Source organism: Danio rerio, chromosome 7 (assembly GCF_052040795.2).
Source record: "Danio rerio strain M-AB ecotype USA chromosome 7, GRCz13ab, whole genome shotgun sequence".
NCBI classification, from domain to species: Eukaryota; Metazoa; Chordata; class Actinopteri; order Cypriniformes; family Danionidae; genus Danio; species Danio rerio.
Window position 1 is genome coordinate 9575658 of NC_141027.1, and position 21943 is coordinate 9597600.

The following is a 21943-nucleotide window of genomic DNA, read 5'->3' on the forward strand; positions in this document are numbered from 1 at the left end:
GTCATTTTAAGGTATCAGAAAATTACTAACTGCACAAAATAAATAAATAAATTAACAATAATGATAATTTAGTAATATTAAATTATATAAAATATAGAATACTATTTATAAACAATAATAAACAAATAATATTAACATTATAACAACAAATAAAAACAATAAAATAGAATTACTATGGAAGTAATAATAGTAATTCTAACGATTAATAAGTAGGAATAGTTTTCTAATAGTAAGTAGGAAGGAAGAGAACGTCTGTGCGTGTTTGTCTTGCCCAATTTTGGACATTTCACATTTAAGTGTGCATTTCCTTTATGTATTCTTGCTAATAGCTGTGTATGCTTTAGTATTTATGTAAGCAAGTGTAACTGTAACTTAATTTGATTGTGATGCAATAATGTGCACCTTCTGCAAAGCAGCTTTGAAACAATGATTATTGTAAACAGCGCCAAACAAATAAACTTAAACTGAATAAACTTGCACATACTATAATACACGTATGTATGCAAATCTCTATTTTATGAAATAAATGAGGAAAAAGACATTTTTAAAAATATTACATTGACTGCATTTAAGACTTTATCATTTTTTAAATAATAAAAAAGCAATGGTATAAATCCAGAAAAAAAAATAAAATAAAAAGAAGATTTAGAATAACTAAATGACTTATTCTAATAATAAGTATAAGCAAAGTATAGGTATATACACTCATCAGCCACTTTACAACTGCTCGTTAACGAAAATTTCTAATCAGCCAATCACAAGGCAGCAACTCAATGCATTTAAGCATGTAGACATGGTCAAGACGATCTGCTGCAGTTCAAACCGAGCATCCGGGAAGAAAGGTGATTTAAGTGACTCTGAACGTGATTTAAAGACTGAACGTGGCATGTTTGTTGGTGCCAGACGCGCTGGTCTGAGTATTTCAGAATTTGCTGATCTACTGAGATTTTCACGCACAACCATATCTAGGGTTTACAGAGAATGGTTTGAAAAAGAGAAAATATCCTGTGAGCGGCAGTTCTGTGGGCGCAAATGCCTTGTTGATATCAGAGGTCAGATGAGAATGGCCAGACTGGTTCCAGCTGATAGAAAGGCAACAGTAACTCAAATAACCGCTCGTTACTACTGAGGTCTGCAGAAGAGCATCTTTGAACACACAACACGTCCAACCTTGAGGCAGATGAGCTACAGTAGCAGAAGTCCACACCAGGTGCCACTCCTGTCAGCTGAGAACAGGAAACTGAGGCTACAGTTGCCACAGGCTTAACAAAATTGCACAATAGAAGATTGGAAAAACTTTGCCTGGTCTGATGAGTCTCCATTTCTGCTGCAACATTCATAAGGTAGGTTCAGAATTTGGCGTCAACAACATGAAAGCATGAATCCATCCTACCTTAAATCAGTGGTTCAGGCTGGTAGTGTTCTAATAGTGTCGGGGATATTTTTTGACACCCTTTGGGCTCATTAGTACCAATTGAGCATCGTGTCAACGCCACAGCCTACCTGAGTATTGTTGCTGACCATGTCCATCCCTTAATGACCACAGTGTGCCCATCTTCTGATGGCTACTTCCAGCAGGATAACATGCCATGTCAAAGCATGAATCATCTCAGACTGGTTTCTTGAACATGACAATGAGTTCACTGTACTCAAATGGCCTCTACAGTCACCAGACCTCAATCCAATTGAGCTACTTTAGGATGTGGTGGAACAAGATATTCCCATCATGAATGGGCAGCCGACAAATCAGCAGCAACTGTGTGATGCTATCATGTCAATATGGAGCAAAATCTCTGACAAATATTTCCAGTATCTTGAAAGGATAAAGGCAATTCTGAAGGCAAAAGGGGGTCCAACCTGGTACTAGTAAGGTGTACCTAATAAAGTGGCCGGTCAGTGTATTTCCCAAAATGAAGACATGTGAAATAACTAGCAATAGTTTAAATGACGTAATATAGGCTGTTTTTTGTTTTTGCACCTCTTTTTAATTGTAGAATTTCAGTAAAAGAAGTGAATGTTGAAGGTATAACCATATAAAGCAAGTGCCAAAAAGTACATTAAAATGCAGCCAATGTAATACTCGCCGGGTTTTGGACAAGAGCTTTCTGTGTGCATATATACATGTGTGTGTGTGTTTGACCTACTTCCCCAGCTGGTTTCTGGACAGGTCTAGTGTTCGCAGACAAGAGCATTTCCATTTGTTTGGAGCAGGAAGAGTGGAGATCTGGTTTCCACACAGTTTTAGAGATACCAGAGCCTAATCACACACACACACACACACACACACACACAGACACACAGACACACACACAGACACACAGACACACACACACACACACACACACACACACACACACACACACACACACACACACACACACACACACACACACACACACACACACACACACACACACACACACACACACACAGTTAAGTAAAAAAGTTTGGACACCCTATTGAAACTCATGGTTTACTGCATCAGGAGGACAATAAAAAAATATATATAAATAAAAAAAACTGTATGGTCCTTTCAATTTGGAAGATAACACATCTCACATGGTGCCATGATTCATTAAACAAAAATAAAGCCAAGACAGAACAGTTAAAACTGAGGACAACACATAATTCAGCATTAAAAGCATTCAATGGCATTTAAAATGGCATTTTCCCCCATGCACTCCATCTCCATTGGTCACTTGGTTGTTGGCTTCATGTTCATGTGAACTTCTGTTGCTGTTGTGTTTTAATCCCCTCATCATCACATGTGAAGTCTTGAGTTTAACTAGCTACTCGTTGTTATTAATAATAAATAACCTGCACTTTCTCCCTGATTCACTGCCGTCTATCGGCATGAAGGAGAGGCTGAAAGAAAACTGTGAGCACAGCGCCACCAAGAGGACAAACAACTCTAACAAGTGGACACGATCTTACACTAGTCATCGCATTCATTAACATACACATGGAATCAAAGCTAACCATAGAGATTTGGTTAGCTGGCATTGCTAGCTTTGTGGTGAAGAAATCAGTTATTAGAAACGAGTTATTAAAAGTATTATGTTTACAAATGTGTTGAAAAAATCTCTCTGTTAAACAGAAATTGGGGGAAAAAGGTGCTAACAATTCAGGGGGTTAAATAATTCTGACTTCAACTGTGTATAAGACAAAAGTAAAGTTTGCTAACAAAAGCACGTCTTCTTTACATATTAGTATTATTTAAATAATTGTCCCAAAGAAATGTAAAAAAAAATATATATATGCTGATTAAAATAATAATTGTAATTTCATTACAATATATATTTTTTATTATTCATAAAAAAAATTTAAAATTATTTACTTTTAAACAAAAAAGCAGTGATCTTTTAATTGAAATTTATTTTAATTATTCAGCCAAAATATTACTCCTTTCCGTAATTATGTGTTCAATTTAAGCTGCAACCTCCCGCTCTCCCTCGGGAAACCAAAACGGAAGTAACTTAAACTGCAATTCATCGACTCGCCTTTGGGGGCTGGCTCCAGGAAATCCAAATGATCTCTGACTGCAACGATAAATTGGCCATATTTACAGCCTGGTACAAATGATGGTTTTGGTGCATAGAGCTAATATTACTGAGGGGGGGGTGAATTTTATTATAACTTATCCGTTTAGTTTTTATTAAGTTTTATTAAGTCGGCATAATTAAGGGGCGTGGCCACTTGAGTGACAGCTAGGTTTCGCTGCTCGCAGTCTTGTCACCTCAGCTAATTCCAGCTGATTAGTCGCTGAACTTGGCATATAATGTTTTATGTGGGTTCACATAGATAATTGCCTTTTGGAAATATTTTCTACAATTATCAAATGATATGGCATGCTGTGTGCACCTAATTGTGCTCACAATCCATTCACATGGCCTTCATTTCCCAGGTGAGTAAAATTATAAACTCATATACCATCTCTATAAATGTATTTGGTTTAAGATCATTCATTATTTATATTTTTCTTTAGACCTGTAAAGTGCTCCAGAATCTGACAGATTGATTAGCTGTAGGCTCTAAAACAGTCATCTGAAATGTTGCCATACAGTTTTATGCCTGGATTTCATCAATAGCCCTGCATTTACTAAGACAGACTATATTTTAAGTATTTGGAAGTAATTCATGCTTTCCTCCTGTAGAAAAACGTCGTAAGAACAATGTTTAGTGGCTCAATGTATTACAACAGTGTTTTAAAAGGTCTAAACACTTTATTGATATAGTGTACAACCAAGCACATGTGGTCAGAATACAAACGAGTCGCAGGTAATAAAGTACACTGCAAAAAAGGCTTTTCTTACTTGGATTTTTTGTCTTGTTTTGAGTCCAAATATCTACAAATTCTCAAATCAAGTAGAATTTTCTAGACAAGCAAAACATATTGTCTTGTTTTGAGAAATAATATGCCAATATTAAGTGAGTTTTTCCTTAAAACAAGCAAAATAATCTGCCAATGGGGTAAGCAAATTAATCTTACGTCAAAAGAAAAAACAAGATTATTTTGCTTACCCCATTGGCAGATTATTTTGCTTGTTTTAAGGAAAAACTCACTTAATATTGGCATATTATTTCTCAAAACAAGACAATATGTTTTGCTTGTCTAGAAAATTCTACTTGATTTGAGAATTTTTAGATATTTGGACTTGAAACAAGACAAGAAATCTAAATAAGAAAAGCAGTTTTTGCAGTGTAATAAGCATTCTCCCAAAGAAAATCCTGTCTAAGCAAAATGGCAGCAGGCGTCTGTAGCTCCACTGACACTCCGCCTCTTTGCCCTTATTAGGTCACCCCCGGTGGGTGCGAGGACACGCAAACAAAACGGTGTTGGTAGGCCACACCTACTTGTTGCTTCATTTGAGTTCTTCAGAAACCTATAGGTGACATCACGGATAATACGTCCATATCTTTTATGGTCTATGGCAGTGGTTTTTCAAACTGTGGTACGTGTTCCACTAGTGGTACGCAGGCTTCCTTCTAGTGGTACGCCGAGGAATGAAATATGTCATGTACATGCTACACACATTTCAAAATTCATCTAAAATGACGTATATAATATGCCATATATGACATATAGCCTATATTTCTGAGGTAATCTGCCACGTTTTTTAACTGTGCAGAGTTGTAGCTGCTGTACTGGGCCTACAACGCTACTGTATTTCAATACTGCTCATTTTGGTGGTACTTGGAGAGACTATTTTTTTTCTGAGGTGGCACTTGATGAAAAAAGTTTGAGAACCACTGGTCTATGGTTCAATTTTGTGATTTTGCAGTCAAAATTTTAGTCCTGGGCCTGCTTATTAGTTTAACTTTAAAACTTTATTATTCCCCTTAAAGCAAATCATTGTGATATGTGTGCTGCTTCACAAATATGAAACATAAGAAATTCAAAAATACTAACACTTAACACCAAATACAAACAATAAATAATTTATAAAATACTAAATAAATCGTAATAATAATAATAATAAAATCAACCGGACTGTTTAGTTAGATTGGCTCCAGTATGGCATATCAGTATTGACTCAGGATGTTTTTTGTCTCACCTCCAGCTCGAATATGTACGCAGGCAGCTCCTTCAGGACGTTTTCTGAAATGTCCACCTCCCGCAGGTGAGTCCTCCAGAAGATGGAGATGGTGTCCGGAAGAACCTCTATCTGGTTGTTTGAAGCTTTGCAGATTTTCTGTGAAGAAAAACCATCCCTGGTTATCATCGCTAATCATAATACAGCATTTAATCAGGGTAGAAAAACTGCATTCAATCCGAAAACAAAACTACATCAATCAAAATGGTATGCAATGGTAACCCTTTAGAACAGAGACGCCCAAACTAGGGCCCGCGGTCCTATTTGTTCTATTTATTGCTTTATGTAGTGGTCTGTAATTTTATTATTAATTGGTCTATTTATTGCTTTATGTAGTGGTCTGTAGTTTTATTATTAATTGGTCTATTTATTGCTTTATGTAGTGGTCTGTAGTTTTATTATTAATTGGTTTGTTTATTGCTTTATGTAGTGGTCTGTAATTTTATTATTAATTGGTTTGTTTATTGCTTTATGTAGTGGTCTGTAGTTTTATTATTAATTGGTTTGTTTATTGCTTTATGTAGTGGTCTGTAGTTTTATTATTAATTGGTTTGTTTATTGCTTTATGTAGTGGTCTGTAATTTTATTATTAATTGGTTTGTTTATTGCTTTATGTAGTGGTCTGTAATTTTATTATTAATTGGTTTGTTTATTGCTTTATGTAGTGGTCTGTAATTTTATTATTAATTGGTCTATTTATTGCTTAATGTAGTGGTCTGTAATTTTATTATTAATTGGTTTGTTTATTGCTTTATGTAGTGGTCTGTAATTTTATTATTAATTGGTTTGTTTATTGCTTTATGTAGTGGTCTGTAATTTTATTATTAATTGGTTTGTTTATTGCTTTATGTAGTGGTCTGTAATTTTATTATTAATTGGTCTATTTATTGCTTAATGTAGTGGTCTGTAATTTTATTATTAATTGGTTTGTTTATTGCTTTATGTAGTGGTCTGTAATTTTATTATTAATTGGTTTGTTTATTGCTTAATGTAGTGGTCTGTAATTTTATTATTAATTGGTTTGTTTATTGCTTTATGTAGTGGTCTGTAATTTTATTATTAATTGGTTTGTTTATTGCTTTATGTAGTGGTCTGTAATTTTATTATTAATTGGTCTATTTATTGCTTTATGTAGTGGTCTGTAATTTTATTATTAATTGGTCTATTTATTGCTTTATGTAGTGGTCTGTAATTTTATTATTAATTGGTCTATTTATTGCTTAATGTAGTGGTCTGTAATTTTATTATTAATTGGTTTGTTTATTGCTTAATGTAGTGGTCTGTAGTTTTATTATTAATTAGTTTGTCTATTGCTTTATGTAGTGGTCTGTAATTTTATTATTAATTGGTTTGTTTATTGCTTTATGTAGTGGTCTGTAATTTTATTATTAATTGGTTTGTTTATTGCTTTATGTAGTGGTCTGTAATTTTATTATTAATTGGTCTATTTATTGCTTAATGTAGTGGTCTGTAATTTTATTATTAATTGGTTTGTTTATTGCTTTATGTAGTGGTCTGTAATTTTATTATTAATTGGTTTGTTTATTGCTTTATGTAGTGGTCTGTAATTTTATTATTAATTGGTCTATTTATTGCTTAATGTAGTGGTCTGTAATTTTATTATTAATTGGTTTGTTTATTGCTTTATGTAGTGGTCTGTAATTTTATTATTAATTGGTTTGTTTATTGCTTTATGTAGTGGTCTGTAATTTTATTATTAATTGGTTTGTTTATTGCTTAATGTAGTGGTCTGTAATTTTATTATTAATTGGTTTGTTTATTGCTTTATGTAGTGGTCTGTAGTTTTATTATTAATTGGTTTGTTTATTGCTTTATGTAGTGGTCTGTAATTTTATTATTAATTGGTTTGTTTATTGCTTTATGTAGTGGTCTGTAATTTTATTATTAATTGGTTTGTTTATTGCTTTATGTAGTGGTCTGTAGTTTTATTATTAATTGGTTTGTTTATTGCTTTATGTAGTGGTCTGTAATTTTATTATTAATTGGTTTGTTTATTGCTTTATGTAGTGGTCTGTAATTTTATTATTAATTGGTTTGTTTATTGCTTAATGTAGTGGTCTGTAATTTTATTATTAATTGGTTTGTTTATTGCTTAATGTAGTGGTCTGTAGTTTTATTATTAATTGGTTTGTTTATTGCTTTATGTAGTGGTCTGTAGTTTTATTATTAATTGGTTTGTTTATTGCTTTATGTAGTGGTTTGTTTATTGGATTTATGAAGTGGTCTGGTGAGATGTATGAGAGTGTGGTTCACCAGAGGACAGGCCCAGGGGTCAGGAAAGCGGCTCAGTTTGTTTCTGCTGATGTTGATGGAGTTCAGTGTCTTCAGGCAGTGCAGGATGGAGGAGGGCAGATCCGTCAGGCTGTTCTCGGACACGTCCAGACCCTGCAGTTTGCGCAGACCGATCCAGTTCGTGCCTGTGGAAAAACCGCATTGGGAGAATTAACACAAAAAAAAAAAAAAAAAAACATCACTGTATATTTACTATAATCAGACATGAGTATTCATTCATTTATTCACACATTAACCCATGTGTACTGTTCAATTCGACTACCCTTTATGTTGGTGGCTGTTTTTGCCCCATGGACTTTCATTATTATTATGGACTTTTTTTTTTTATTGCAAAGCCATGCCAGCATATGATTGTTTGATTGCAAGCATTCTAGATTGTTGGTGGTTTTTCACTGTTTGGAAGAGGTTAAATGTGTCATTTTACTGTTGATCATCAGTTGGCAGCATTAACACTTTAGATAGGCCTGTGCAAAAAAAAAAGTTTCTGGCCTTTATAAGAAGTTCAATGGAGTAAAACGCATGTACGTGCATGCACATATGCACACACAGCACATTTTAGATAGTAGATTTAACTGCCTTAGAGTTAAAAAATAACACTCCCTCAGATTTTACATGGGAACCACTGTAAACAAGCTAAAATAACACATTTGAAAGGGTTAACATTATCAACACTCAGAGTGTTAATATAACTCTTATAGTGTAAAATATTAACACCACAAAGGATCATATGCACACCAGTGTTATGTGTAGGCCCACACGGAATCTGGTGCGCAGAATTCTGCAGATTTTTGGCCCATCATTAATTCTGTTAATTTACTTGATTAAATGTGTGTAGATCTATATTTATTCAGTTTTTTAAATAAATTACAGTAATATTATTGACTAATAGAAAAATGTTCATCTGATTTATGTACAATGCAGTTTGTACAGTAATATTTTATGTCTTATAGTAGATATATATTATATGAGAGACTTGCTTTGTTTACCAAATAAAGTGAATCTAATTGGATTTGCATTTGAAACTTTAAATGAAATTTAAAAAGATATTATAATATATATTATATTAAGTTTATTAAGTTATTAAGTTTATATTCATTTTAATATTATTATATTAAGTTATTATTAAGTTATTACATATGTTAAGTTTTAAGTTTTGATACTCCCACAATAATTCTGCAGAAATCCGCAGATTTTTACCAAAATTCTCAGCAGAAATAGCAAAAAACATCTGCAGATTAGGCCTTTGTGTTAACACTGTTAGGTCAAATTTTCAACACTGCACAGAAATAAAAATATATCTTGTTTAATATCGGCAACACTTTATTAACTATTCGGTTTATGTTTAAGGAAAACAATTCAAAACAGTCACAAACCATATCTTCTCGTATTTTACCCAAAAGGAGCATTTTTAAGACAGCTTTATTTTCTTCAGTTTGAATGTATCAGCTAGTACGGAACAAAATAAAGATGAAAAATGATGCTTTTTTGTGAGATATATAAAAACTAACGTATATATAACGATTTGCATGTCAAATGTCTATAGACAAACATTTTAAAGTACGTTTATTCATCAGTTGCTTCTTTTCATTGCTCCTTGTGGCAAATGAAAATGGCATCTGGGAAAATCCTCCAGGGATATTGCTGCATAAATTCCTGGATGTAGTAGTCAACACTGTATTAGCGTTAACACATTACAATAAGGTTCATGAGTTAATACATTTACTAACATGAACTAATCATGAACAACACATGTACAGCATTTATTAATCATAATTGAACATTTACTAATGCATTATTAACATCCAAGTCCATGCTTGTTAACATCAGTTAATGCACCGTGAGTTAACATGAACTCACAATGAACAACTGTACTTTAATTAACTAACGGTAACTAACATGAACAAATACAGTAGTAGAAGTATAGTTCATTGTTTGTTCATGTTAGTAAATGCATTAATTAACATTAACTAATGAACCTTATTGTAAAGTGTGACCAATACATGTAACTCTGTATGACAAAGAGGCAAATCAGCTTCTAACACTGCAAGGGTTATTTTATCTTTATCTAACTCTAGAAATTTAACACTTTACTCTGAATTACCGCAACACGCGAAATCTAACACCAACAAATTTGCTGTGCACATGCACAATTTTATCCTCCTTACTCTGGCTGCCTGTTAAGTTTCGTATTGAATTTAAAATATTACTTTTCACCTATAAAGCTCTAAACAATCTAGCTCCTGTTTATCTAACCAACCTTCTGTCTTCGCTACAATCCAGCTCGCTCTTTAAGATCTCAAAACTCAGAGCTTCTGGTAGTACCTAGAATAGCAAAGTCGAGTAAAGGAGGTCGAGCCTTCTCCTTTATGGCTCCAAAACTCTGGAATAGCCTTCCTGATAACATCTGAGGCTCTGACACACTCTCCCAGTTCAAAACTAGATTAAAGACCTATCTGTTTAGTAAAGCATACACTCAGTGCATCACTTAGCGGGTTTCCACACAGGTTTCTGCAGCTTGTTTATATACACTATGAACAGCAGCTACGATAATTATTCTCTTTATTCTCCATTTCCACTTGGGTATACTTATACCGAGGTCCTCAGACTATGTGGAGTCACTGATTAGATCCAAGACCAGCGACAATATGATATCCGTATCCATATCCGGGACCAGGCCGTATCCTGAGCTGCTGCTGTGCTGTTGGTCATGGGGGAGTGGAGAGCATGCGACTAAGTCCAGTGACGCTCCAGGGACAGATGAGTCTTCGCTGAGGCCAGCTTCCAGCCTCCGTCAGCATCAATAAATTTGCTCTTCAGTGTTTGGACTCTCAGTAATAATTTCAAACCACACTGAACTGAGCTAAACTGAACTGAACTTAAACACTAAAAACTGAACCACACTGTTCCAGTTACTATGACCATTTATGTGAAGCTACTTTGACACAATCTACATTGTAAAAGCGCTATACAAATAAAGCTGAATTGAATTGAATTGAATGCATGGGTTTAAAGAAAAAAAATTCCTGAGCCTGAACTTTTTTCGGGGGAGGGGGGTCTGCACAGGACTTAATTCAAATATTGACGATAATAACAAAAATAAGCTTTAAAAACTGGTAAACCGAGACTGATAGACTCTCTTTAATGATTATGCTTTGCACCATTTATTTAAAAGTACTATGTCAAATAAAGTGTTTTCTTCTAAACAATAACAAGTGCTTAAATAACAAGTGCTCAACGTGCTAAAGAACTGAACTGCTAAACTCAAGACTAGAAGTAAAATTAAGGCCATTATCGCTTATTTTTTTTTTTTTTCTCGGTTGTAAGCAAAGTCCTGCAAACTCTTTCTTTTTAAGAGATTTGGACCAGAAAATGGAGCTGGTACAGTAGAGGAGGCTGAGGGTCTGCTGTTTGTCCAATCATGTTTATTTTTCTTCTGTCAAATACAAATATCAGGCTACCTCAAATCGATCGCTTTACAGGAAATATGCATTTAATTAATGCTCCGCTGTTAGCATTATATTACAAAACCTCTGTCAACATATTTAATAAAAGTCATTAGATAATGATTATGTCTTATGATTATGACTTATTTCCTTTGTCTCATTCCCGATTCATGTGTGCACGCTGCGTGCGATGAAAGAAAATGACAATGAACCTCAAGGCTCATATGTTGACTTTTTGTTTAACAATTTTGTTGTTTACATATGATCTTGCATTAATTTGCATACATGTTTTATAGACTGTAAAATGACTGGCTCTACCCTTCCTACACTTCAAGAACTGTCCTATTCCAGAGTGAGTAAAAGGGCTCGCAAAATCACTCTGGACGCCTCGCACCCAGCACACTACCTGTTTGAACTGTTACCCTCTGGTTGGTGCTTCAGAGCACCAAGCACAAAAACAGCCAGACACAGGAAAAGTTTCTTTCCTCAGGCCATCTACCTTATGAACAGTTAAATATCCCCCAACTGGGGAATAAATATGTGCAATACATTCTCATACTCACTTGTACGAAGCCTTTTTTTATCAATATACAATTTAATACTTTCTACATTCGCATTTGAACACAGCACGTTATATAACCTGTATATTTATAACAAATCTGTACCAATTAAAACGCTGATAGAAAGAAATCAATCTCAGATAAGAAGCAGGGAAAAAAACATTTTCATTTGTCTCTGTGAATTGCAGTGGTGAATTGAAGTGTATAGTGTTTATCTGTTTGTGTACCGTCGGGGATGTTGAAGAGGCAGCTGAGTTTGTTTCTGGCTGCTGAAATCCTCTGCAACTCTTTAAGATGAAGGAGACCGAGAGGAAGACACTCCAGCTCATTCTCAGACACATTCACATGCTGTAACCTGCAGAAAACATGGAGGAAAGAGGACCAGTTACTACCAAGACTAATTAAGCGAACAAAATCTCAAGACTAATAAACTACTGGTCAAAAACATCTCCGCTAAGTGAAATCAAATTTTAAAATCAGCACTATTAAAACTAAAAACAGTCACTGAAGACAGAAATAAAAAAAAAAATTTGCAATAATACACTCAAATTTTATTTTACTGCTTCTTTAATCTACATTAAAGAAGGGGGGGGGGGGGGGCAACTTGATAGTTTTATGTTCAATACACCTAAATTTGTAAAAACAATTGAGATGAATCTTAATTGAAGATTGAAGAGGCCGGAGCTAAAAATGCCTTTTTGTCAGCATAGTAGCAGATTCTAAACTCTAATAACGGACGGCTGCTTCACACTCAGGCAGGTCTTTGCTAATGTGGGAGAGATGGTCACTAATGGGCGGGGCTTTCCCTCTCTGATGACACGTATAAAGGGAGAATGTCAATCAAAGTGTTTCTGTAGACCAGGGGTCGAGAACCTATTTTAAACACCCTTTTTAAAGACCCATTTCTGATTTTTTTTTTTTTACCAAAAACCTTTTTTTAAAGAGCCATTTGGATGTATATTTATCTGAAAATGCCCCTATAAAAATGCATTTGCAACAGTATTGCCAGAGGTGGGTATCCAAAATCTATACTCAAGTAAAAGTACAAGCACTTGCGGAAAGTTTTACTTAAGTAAAAGTAAAAGTAACAATCTTAAAAGTTACTCGAGTAAGAGTAAAAAAGTATCTCATGAAAAATTTACTCAAGGAAATAGTTACTAGTTACTATTTATTTTTTATATAAATATAAATATATAAATACATTTTCATAGTATTTCCTATGTTTTTCTGGAGAAGATCTTGTTTTATATCAGCTAAAATAAAAACTGTTTTTTATATTTAAAACCAAAATTATTAGCCCCCTTAAGTAATATTTCTTTTGATTGCCCACAGAACAAACCATCATTAATTACCCTAGCTTTTCGTATTAACTTGGTTAAGCCTTTAAATGTCACTTGAAAAATCATCACCTTAGAATTAAGGCTCTGTCTGCGTTCTGAATGATTTTGAGATTTTGAGCTTCAAAGTTTTTGCATTCCATAGCAAACAGTAAGTATGTAACATTTGTTTTTTGTTTTTTTTAAACAAAATGTCCAAAAATATATAAAAAAAAAAAAAAGAAGCCAACTACTTCGGAAAGAACCCACTAAATATGTAAAAATGTAAAAAAAAAATTTTTTTTTAAAAACCATCCCATAATGTAAATAAGTTGTCATTTAATAAGAATATGTCAATAACTCAATTTTGACAAAAATGTCAGATAAAACCTTATAATTCTAAGGTGACAAATTATCTAGTATCTTGAAAAATATCTAGTAAAATCTTATGTACTGTCATCATGGCAAAGATAAAAGAAATCAGTTATTAGAAATGAGATATTAAAACTACAGAGATGTGTTGATAAAATATTTCTGTTGAAGCAATTGTACGTTAAAAAATAATGTTTAAATGTTTTATTTTTAATGGTTAAATGACTAATATGTGCAGGGCTAATCAGTTTTTCCATTAAACAGCAGTTTCTTTAGTTATCCCATAGTTAGCATTAACACGGTCTAAAAATATGGATAATTTTGCCACTTACCACTACGTGTTTTTTTCAGGCCGGAGCTGTCATTCATGTAAATGCAGCAATGTCAGTTCGGTGCGTGCATCGCAATATGAAACTATTCTTATTGACATCTTGGAGTAAAATCACAGACTGAACTTGAGGCCGGGTGACCTGGTCTGATAAACTCACAGCACAGACAGTGTGACCGTCCTTCTCGGAACTGCAGATGCCGAGCGGGATGTCGTTACAGAGACCACAGTACAAACTCGCAGGTCTCTTCCTAGACTTCAGCCATCCAACAGGCACTCGCGCTCTAACCAAAAGCAGGAGACGCGTCTCTATAGCAACCTCATGCAACACAACATCTCCAATGCAGCGCTTCGCGATATATGCTAACATGTCATATAGATCATATTTATTATCACTTGGCAGTAACAGAGGAACGCCGCCAAACGTAGCAAAGTAAGAGTAATGATTTTCTCTATTATTTACTTGAGTAAAAGTACACGTATTTAAATGTACACAAAAAGTACTCGTTACCCAATAATTTTACTCAAGTAAATATAACGAAGTAAATGTAACTCGTTACTTCCCACCTCTAAGTATTAATACTATAAAAAATACAGGTTTAAACAAAACCTTAATTTAAGTCCATGCACAACTTAAAAATATACAAATATTAAGCATCACATGATGAGCAAGTGCATGAATGAAGAACTTCTTTTTCAACCTTTACATGCTCCTCAACCTTTACATGCTCTCTCTAAGCCAAATAATGAGAAGGAACCAAATCTCCTACCACAGCTTTGCTGATGACACTCAGATCTACTTAGCCTTACTGCCTAATGACTACAGCCCCATGGACACCCTCTGCCAGCGCATTGATGAAATGAACAATTGGATGTGCCAAAACTTTCTTCAGTTAAACAAATACAAAAATGAAGTCATTGCGTTTGGGAACAGAGATGAGGTTCTCAAGGTAAACGCGTACCTTGGCACTAAATGTCAAACGACAAAAAATAAGGTCAAGAATCTTAGTGTGACTCTGGAGTCAGATCTGAGTTTCAACAGTCATGTCAAAGCAGTCAGTAAATCAGCATACTATCATCTCAAAAACATTGCAAGAATCAGATGCTTTGTTTCTAGTGAAGATTTAGAGAAACTTGTTCATGCTTTTATCAGCAGCAGGGTGGATTACTGTAATGGACTCCTCACTGGTCTTCCTAAAAAGACAGTCAGACAGTTGCAGCTCATCCAGAATGCTGCAGCCAGAATTCTGACCAGAACCAGAAAATCAGAGCACATCACACCTGTCCTCAGGTCTTTACACTGGCTGCCAGTTACATTCAGAGTAGATTTTAAAGTATTATTACTGGTCTATAAATCACTAAATGGCCTAGGATCTAAATACATCACAGATATGCTCACTGAATACAAACCCTAACAGATCACTCAGATCTTTAGGACCATATAAACTAGAAATTCCAAGAGTTCAGTCAAAGCAGGGTGAATCGGCTTTTAGCCACTACGCCCCCCGCTGCTGGAATCAGCTTCCAGAAATGATCAGATGTGCTCCAACATTAGGCACATTCAAATCAAGACTGAAAACACATCTGTTTAGCTGTGCCTTTACTGAATGAGCACTGTGCTGCGTCCGACAGATCGCACTATTATGTTTTTCTCTTCTTCTTCATTCTTTTATCACACTTTACCTGTTTTTATGTTTTTTTTAACGCATGATTTTTTTATTATTTGTTTTTATTTTTATTTTCGTTTCTTTTATTCTTGTTTATGTAAAGCACTTTGAATTGCCAACATGTATGAAATGTGCTATATAAATAAACCTGCCTTGCCTTGCCTTTTTATTGTTAATACAGTTCTTATTTTGCTGTTAAAAAAATTAGAATTAAGAAGTGATTGTAATTGCATTTTCGATAGGAAACTAATTTTTTAGTGACGTTATAATATTTTAAATGGTAAAATATTATTGAAGGAAGGCAGCTGGAGAGCCATGTATTTTTAGTCAAAGAGCCACATGTGGCTCGATAGTCATATGTTCCCTACCACTGCAGTAGACTGTTTTTATCAAGTGTGATAATAAAAAAGGAATATTTTTACCATTAGAAGATGGTTATATTCACAGACTGTTGCCACAAAACTGTGTTTAAACTCTTTATAAAAGTGATTTTTGCATAATAGGTTCCCTTTAAAAGCTTGTCTGGTGTATGAGTCTTGTACTGACCTGCTGCAGATGATCTGCTGTGAGGACGCTGGCGTGGGAAGCTCTTTCAGCTGGTTCTGGGACAGATCGAGCGAGCGCAGATTAATCAAACCCCACGGCACCACAGACGGCAGTGAACTCAGACAGTTACGAGAGAGATCCAGAACGGTGATGCGAGACGACACGTCCATAAACCAGTCCAGATCCAACCAGGACAGCTTCAGTCCAGACCAGTCAACATGCACAGCCTGTGGATGAGGGCAGACAAAAATGTTATCAACTAATTATAATAATTAGTGCTGAGTAGGGATGGGATGAGATGTCGGGCTACAAGATCTCGCTAGAGTAAATCGCAACAAGATTTCTCGTCGAGGTGAAAAGTTGTCTCGTGAGTTGTGATGTTATGATGAGCGTGAGGGGGAATTTAGCACTGATTGTTGCGCGTCACTCGTTTAGGGAGGGTGAGTGTGACGTAACAAATTTTTTTCTACACCGGAGTTCAAGTGTTTGCCGTGTCCTAAAGCAGAGGCTGCAACAACTGCAGCCACACGCATTAACCACTGCTCATAACCAAGCGGCAACCTCCCGCTCTCCCTCAGGAAGCCAATACGGAAGTAACTAAAACTGCAATTCATCCGAAATTCCGCTAGTCCTGGCCGCTCCTGGCTCCAAAACAGAGCAAATTTCAATTGAGCCCACTGTTAGAATGGCCAACTTTACAGCAGAAAAAAAGGTGTTTACAGCCTGGTACAAAAAAACATTTTGGTTAATACAGCTAATATTACCCTTCATGACAACTGTGAGGGGGTGAATTTTTTTATAACTCATCCGTTTCCTTTATATTAATTTATATTAAGTTTGCATAATTAAGGGCGTGGCCACTTGAGTGACAGCTAGGTCTCGCTGGTCGCCGTCACGTCACCTCAGCTGAATCCTGCAGTTTAGCCACTGAACTCGGCATATTTATCATATTTCTGTTGTTTTATGTGGCTTTACACAGTCAACTGCCTTTTGGACTTGTTTCCTACAATTATTACATGGCATGGCATGCTGAGTGCACTTAATTGTGCTCACAAACCATTCACGTGGCCTCTGTTTCCCATGTGAGTAAAGTTATATACTTATATACCATCTCTATACATGTATTTGTTTTATTTAAGATCATTTATCGTTTATATTTATATTTAGAGCTGTAATGCACTCCAGAATCTGTCAGATTGATTAGCTGTAGGCTCTAGAACAGTCATCTGAAGCGTTGTCATACAGTGTTATGCTGGATTTCATCAATAGTCTTACATTAACTAACACAGACTATATCTGAAGTGTTTGGAAGTGATTCGAGTTTTCCTCCAGTTTAAAAACGTCATAAGAACAATGTTTAGTGGCTCAATGTATTACAGCAGTGTTTTTAAAAGTCTAAACACTTTATTGATATAGTGTACAACCAAGCACAAGTGGTCAGAATACAAACGAGTCACAGGTGATAAAGTATTAAGCGTTCTCCCAAAATAAAGTGTGTCTGAAACAGGTCCAAGCTAAATGCTAGCAGGTGTCTGTAGCTCCGCTCACTCTCCGCCTCTTTGCCCTTGTTTGGTATCCCGCCGTGGGTGTGATGACGCGCAAACAAAATGGCGACGGTTGGCCGCGCCTACTTGTGGCTTCTTTTGCGCTCTTCAGAAACCTATGGGTGACGTCACGGATACTACGTCCATATATTTTACAGTCTATGCTCATTACATATGATGGAATAGCACTTTAGATATACTTTAGGCCATAACTATGACCTATTATGTGAAGCTGCTTTGACACAATCTACATTGTAAAAGCGCTATACATATAAAGGTGAATTGAAAAAAATCAATAATCGTCGCAAACACTAATCAAATTAAGACATGTGGAGTATTCCTATTTCAGTCACATTATTGAAGTGCAGTACAAACATGTAAACGTCGTAATCAGGCCTTTTTGCTGCATTTTGCCACAAGATAAGCCATACACAGGGTTCTTACACCTTTTTCAACTTCAAATTCCAGCACTTTCAAGGTGCATTTGTATGCTTTTCCAGCACCTAATAACCACGGTTAATTACGTTTATATATGTTGAATGTACTTTTTTACATTTAAATCTATTGTGCTCTTTTAAAAAACACAATATGACAATTCAACTTAGATTGTTGAGTACTTTAGAGCATAGATTTATTGGGATAGTTCACCCAAAAATGATAAAAAATAATCAAAAAAAAGTTTAGTTATTGGATGAAGTATGTTTTTTAAGTTTGGTCTCTTTCTACCTAAAGTTGATATCTCAAGAAATGAGCTTCCAGTCAGATTTTGTTTGGGTGTAGCACCAAACTTTCATGACCAGTCGTTCATGATATTTCATTGCATTGCTATTTTTTTTTTTTTTTTTTTTTTTTTACAGTCATTGGATTGGCGTTTTGGGTGCAAAAATGCATTCTGCGTGAAGCTAATAGTGCCAAAACAATCTGAATTTGAATTGTGTTAATCTGAATTCTCAAAAACTTAAACCTCTATTTTTTACATACCCAATATCTACAGTCTTTGAATTCAGAACCCCCCAAAAAATGTAAATTTAAATAAAAAAAAAAGTTTAAAAATGGATCTATAAAAACTTACAGATCTATATTCCACTTAAATTAAGTAGTCTTAAATTTCAGATGTTAAATAATCATGTTAAGAAATACAAATTCAGAACATTTCTAATAGGACATCATCAGTATTATTAACTTACAATTGTTAATAATTCAATTTAACACCATTCAAATTCAGATTGTTTTGGCTTATTATTAGCTCCATAAATACGCGTATGCGGTGAACATTTTGCAAATAAAAACTGATCGCTTGACAACAATTTATGCACTCGAATATATGCTCCCAAATATATTTTGAAGTCACATAGATAAAATAGTGTGCATATGCAACCAAAACAATATTGAGCCCTGCAAATTCAAATTCAAGCAGGTTGATGCACTTTTCTAAACTTGAAAACACTATATTAAAAATCAAGCATTTTCCAGGATTTCCAGCACATGAAAGAACCCTGCATACACACTCAGCTGTTTGACACCTCTCTGCACTCAAGTCAGTAAAAGACCACAGACACACATCTTCCTTGAGTGCACATGCACACACGCACACACACTGAACTCCTGGAGAGACAAACAACTCGTCACCATTATAATTATCACTGAACACACGTTTTTGCTGTTCAGAAAAAAAAACGGAAGCTGTTGCTGAATGAAAGTGAAACTGCTGAAAAATTAAACCTAATTACATATTTTTTAAAAAAATTCAATTTGTGAAAAGGAGTTCGGGAAGAAGCCAGCCAGTGAAGTTTATAGCTAAATATTTAGCAGTGCTTGCATGTCTTTTATGGCACCATTGATTATAGTAAATGTAAAATAACATTCATTACACGTTAATTTAAAAAATAGTTTTACGTGTTTTTTTTTGTTTGTTTTTTCAGTTAAATAAAATATTTTCCATTCATACATTTTACCACTGAAGATTTCTTAAAAATACTGTAAAAATCTTGTCTTGTTCTTGTGAACCCAATCTCATGTCTCGTCTCAGAGTAAGCGTCTCACACCCCTCCAAAACTCTCGTCACACTAATCCAAAACAATAAGTTGTTTCGACATAAAATACAGTTGAAGTTCTTTTCTTTTTCAAATATTTTCCACAATCTTCACAGTATTTCCTATAATATTTTTTCTTCTGAAGAAAGTCTGATTTGTTTTATTTTGGCTATAATAAAAGCAGTTTTTAATTTTTAAAAAACATTTATTAGCCCACTTATGCAATGTCTTTTTCAATTATCTACAGAACAAATCCATATCTAGTCAAATATTATGTATGTTATATTAGTTTTTAGAAATGAGTTATTAAAACTTAAAAATTAAATTGAAAATAAAAATAAACAGAGGGGCTAATAAATCAGACTTTAACTGTATGTCTTCTCTCAGCATTTATGCACAATTATTACGTCTTGTACAGTGCCAAAAGTAGTACATTAAAAAGAGGAACTAGTACTGGCAGAGTACTTCTGTAAAATACATCCACCGCATTGTTCATGAATCTACAGTTTATCCTAAAATAATCCGTTCGGTCAAGAATTGTGTTGTCACCATACTGGAATTTCTAGCTTTGATATGACACCAATAAAAATAGTGATATTCGATACCATTTTTGGTACTTCGATGTATAGAAAAAGCAAAGTCGGTGTCGATACTAAACAAATACAAGATCGTATTGTTTTAAAGGGCACTTATTTTACCCCTTTTACAATATGGCAAGGCAAGATAAGCCTTTGGTTACTCCAGAATGTCGCAACTTTCAGCTCAAAATACCCATCAGGTAATTTATTATAGCCTCCAAGATCTGCCCATTTTGGTGCCTGAGTAGCTGTTTTTGAAGCCTGTGGCTTTAAATGCAAATGAGCTGCTTCTCCCCGCCCACCACTCCCACATGCTTGTCTGCTTCTCATCATGCGTTAATTCAGGTAAACAGCAGTCAGTGATAGAGACAGACACGGATGAAGCTGAAATACAGCTCTTTAATCAAAAATACCAAGTAAGTTTATTTCATGTAATTGTGGTGGAGTTTATTCAAGCCTTTCCGAAACAATGAGTCACACACAAATGCTGTTTGCAACACACACACACACACACACACACACACACACATTAGCATTTTCTACCGAGTTATTACCGGAGAATTTCTGCGGTGTTACATTATGGATGGTGCGCTCCCTGCAAGAGAAACAAATTCAAACAAGTCCAAGTTGAGGATGAGTAAATTATGACAGAATGCTTTTTGGGAGAACTGTCCCTTTAAGTAAAGTCACAATATGCAATATAGTGTGTATATTAAGTGACCCACTAGCACCAAATGGCTTTTCTGATGCAATCGTAACATTACATAACAAGCTGTTTTTGTGACATATTTTTCTGTGGTTACAACGCTGACTTGGCAATTGCAAGACATGATGTGGATTTCAGCAATGCTGTATAGTATAATTTCAACATAGTTTCTCAAGTTCATTCATGATTATTTTGTGCTCTGATTTTCTCAACAAGCAAAACATACAGTACAAGTGCTATAGTAGAAGTTCATCCTAAAAAAAATAAAATGCAATTGTAGTCATTTACTCTCTTGCTCCAACCAATGTTGGAGTTTCGTTCTTCTATTAAACACAAAATAATATGTAATGAAGAATTTTGGAAAATGCTAGCCATTGACTTCCAATGCGTTTCTGTATCTACTGCGGAAGTCAATAACTAGTCCTTTCCAACGTTTTTCAAAAATTATATTTTGTGCTAAAAAGAAAGAAAGAAACTCAAACAGGTTTAGGACAAGTGAATGGTGGGCAAATGATTAGCAAACTTGCATTTTGTTGTGACCTACTGCTTTTAACACTGGTGGATTTTGAAAAAGAAAAACGTGAAAAGGTGCTCTTATACGTAGGACTTAAAGAGATAGTTTACCCCGAAATTAAAAATAGCTCATCATTTAAGGTCTCCCTCATGTGGTTTTAAACCTTTATGGGTTTCTTTCTTCTGTTGAACACAAAAGATGATACTTTCAAGAATGCTGCAGCTTGCTGGCGCTCATTGTTGCGTTGGCAGGTGTGTCTGTCTCTTTCTCTCTCCCTCTCTTTACATCTACAGCCCCCGCCCTAGTTACACAGACGACATGCCCTGGGATTGGCTGGAGTGACCCAGGGCGTCCTTTAAAAAAGGGAAAACAGACGTGGGGCGGGAGAGCGAGTTTGGTTGGCGTGTTGTTTTGCGTTTGGTGTGCTGT

General features: G+C 34.9%; 2 protein-coding genes across 12 annotated transcripts in view; one reads left to right on the forward strand and one right to left on the reverse strand.

Moving 5' to 3' along the window:
• Positions 1 to 21943, forward strand: part of pcsk6 (proprotein convertase subtilisin/kexin type 6) — an 884625-nt gene that overhangs the window by 580784 nt on the left and 281898 nt on the right. The gene's annotated exons all lie outside the window — the stretch shown is intronic.
• Positions 1 to 21943, reverse strand: part of lrrk1 (leucine-rich repeat kinase 1) — a 198839-nt gene that overhangs the window by 107793 nt on the left and 69103 nt on the right. For all 11 annotated transcript variants that reach the window (XR_015495050.1, XR_015495048.1, XR_015495051.1 and 8 more), the window contains 5 exons: positions 16140 to 16366; positions 12138 to 12265; positions 7869 to 8032; positions 5556 to 5693; positions 2145 to 2257 (listed from right to left, as the gene is read on the reverse strand). Coding sequence is in view for 3 of the 11 variants with exons in the window: in XM_087260147.1 (XP_087116273.1) it covers positions 2145 to 2257; positions 5556 to 5693; positions 7869 to 8032; positions 12138 to 12265; positions 16140 to 16366 (770 nt within the window). In the remaining 8 variants the exon portion in view is untranslated. The remainder of the gene's footprint in view (positions 1 to 2144; positions 2258 to 5555; positions 5694 to 7868; positions 8033 to 12137; positions 12266 to 16139; positions 16367 to 21943) is intronic.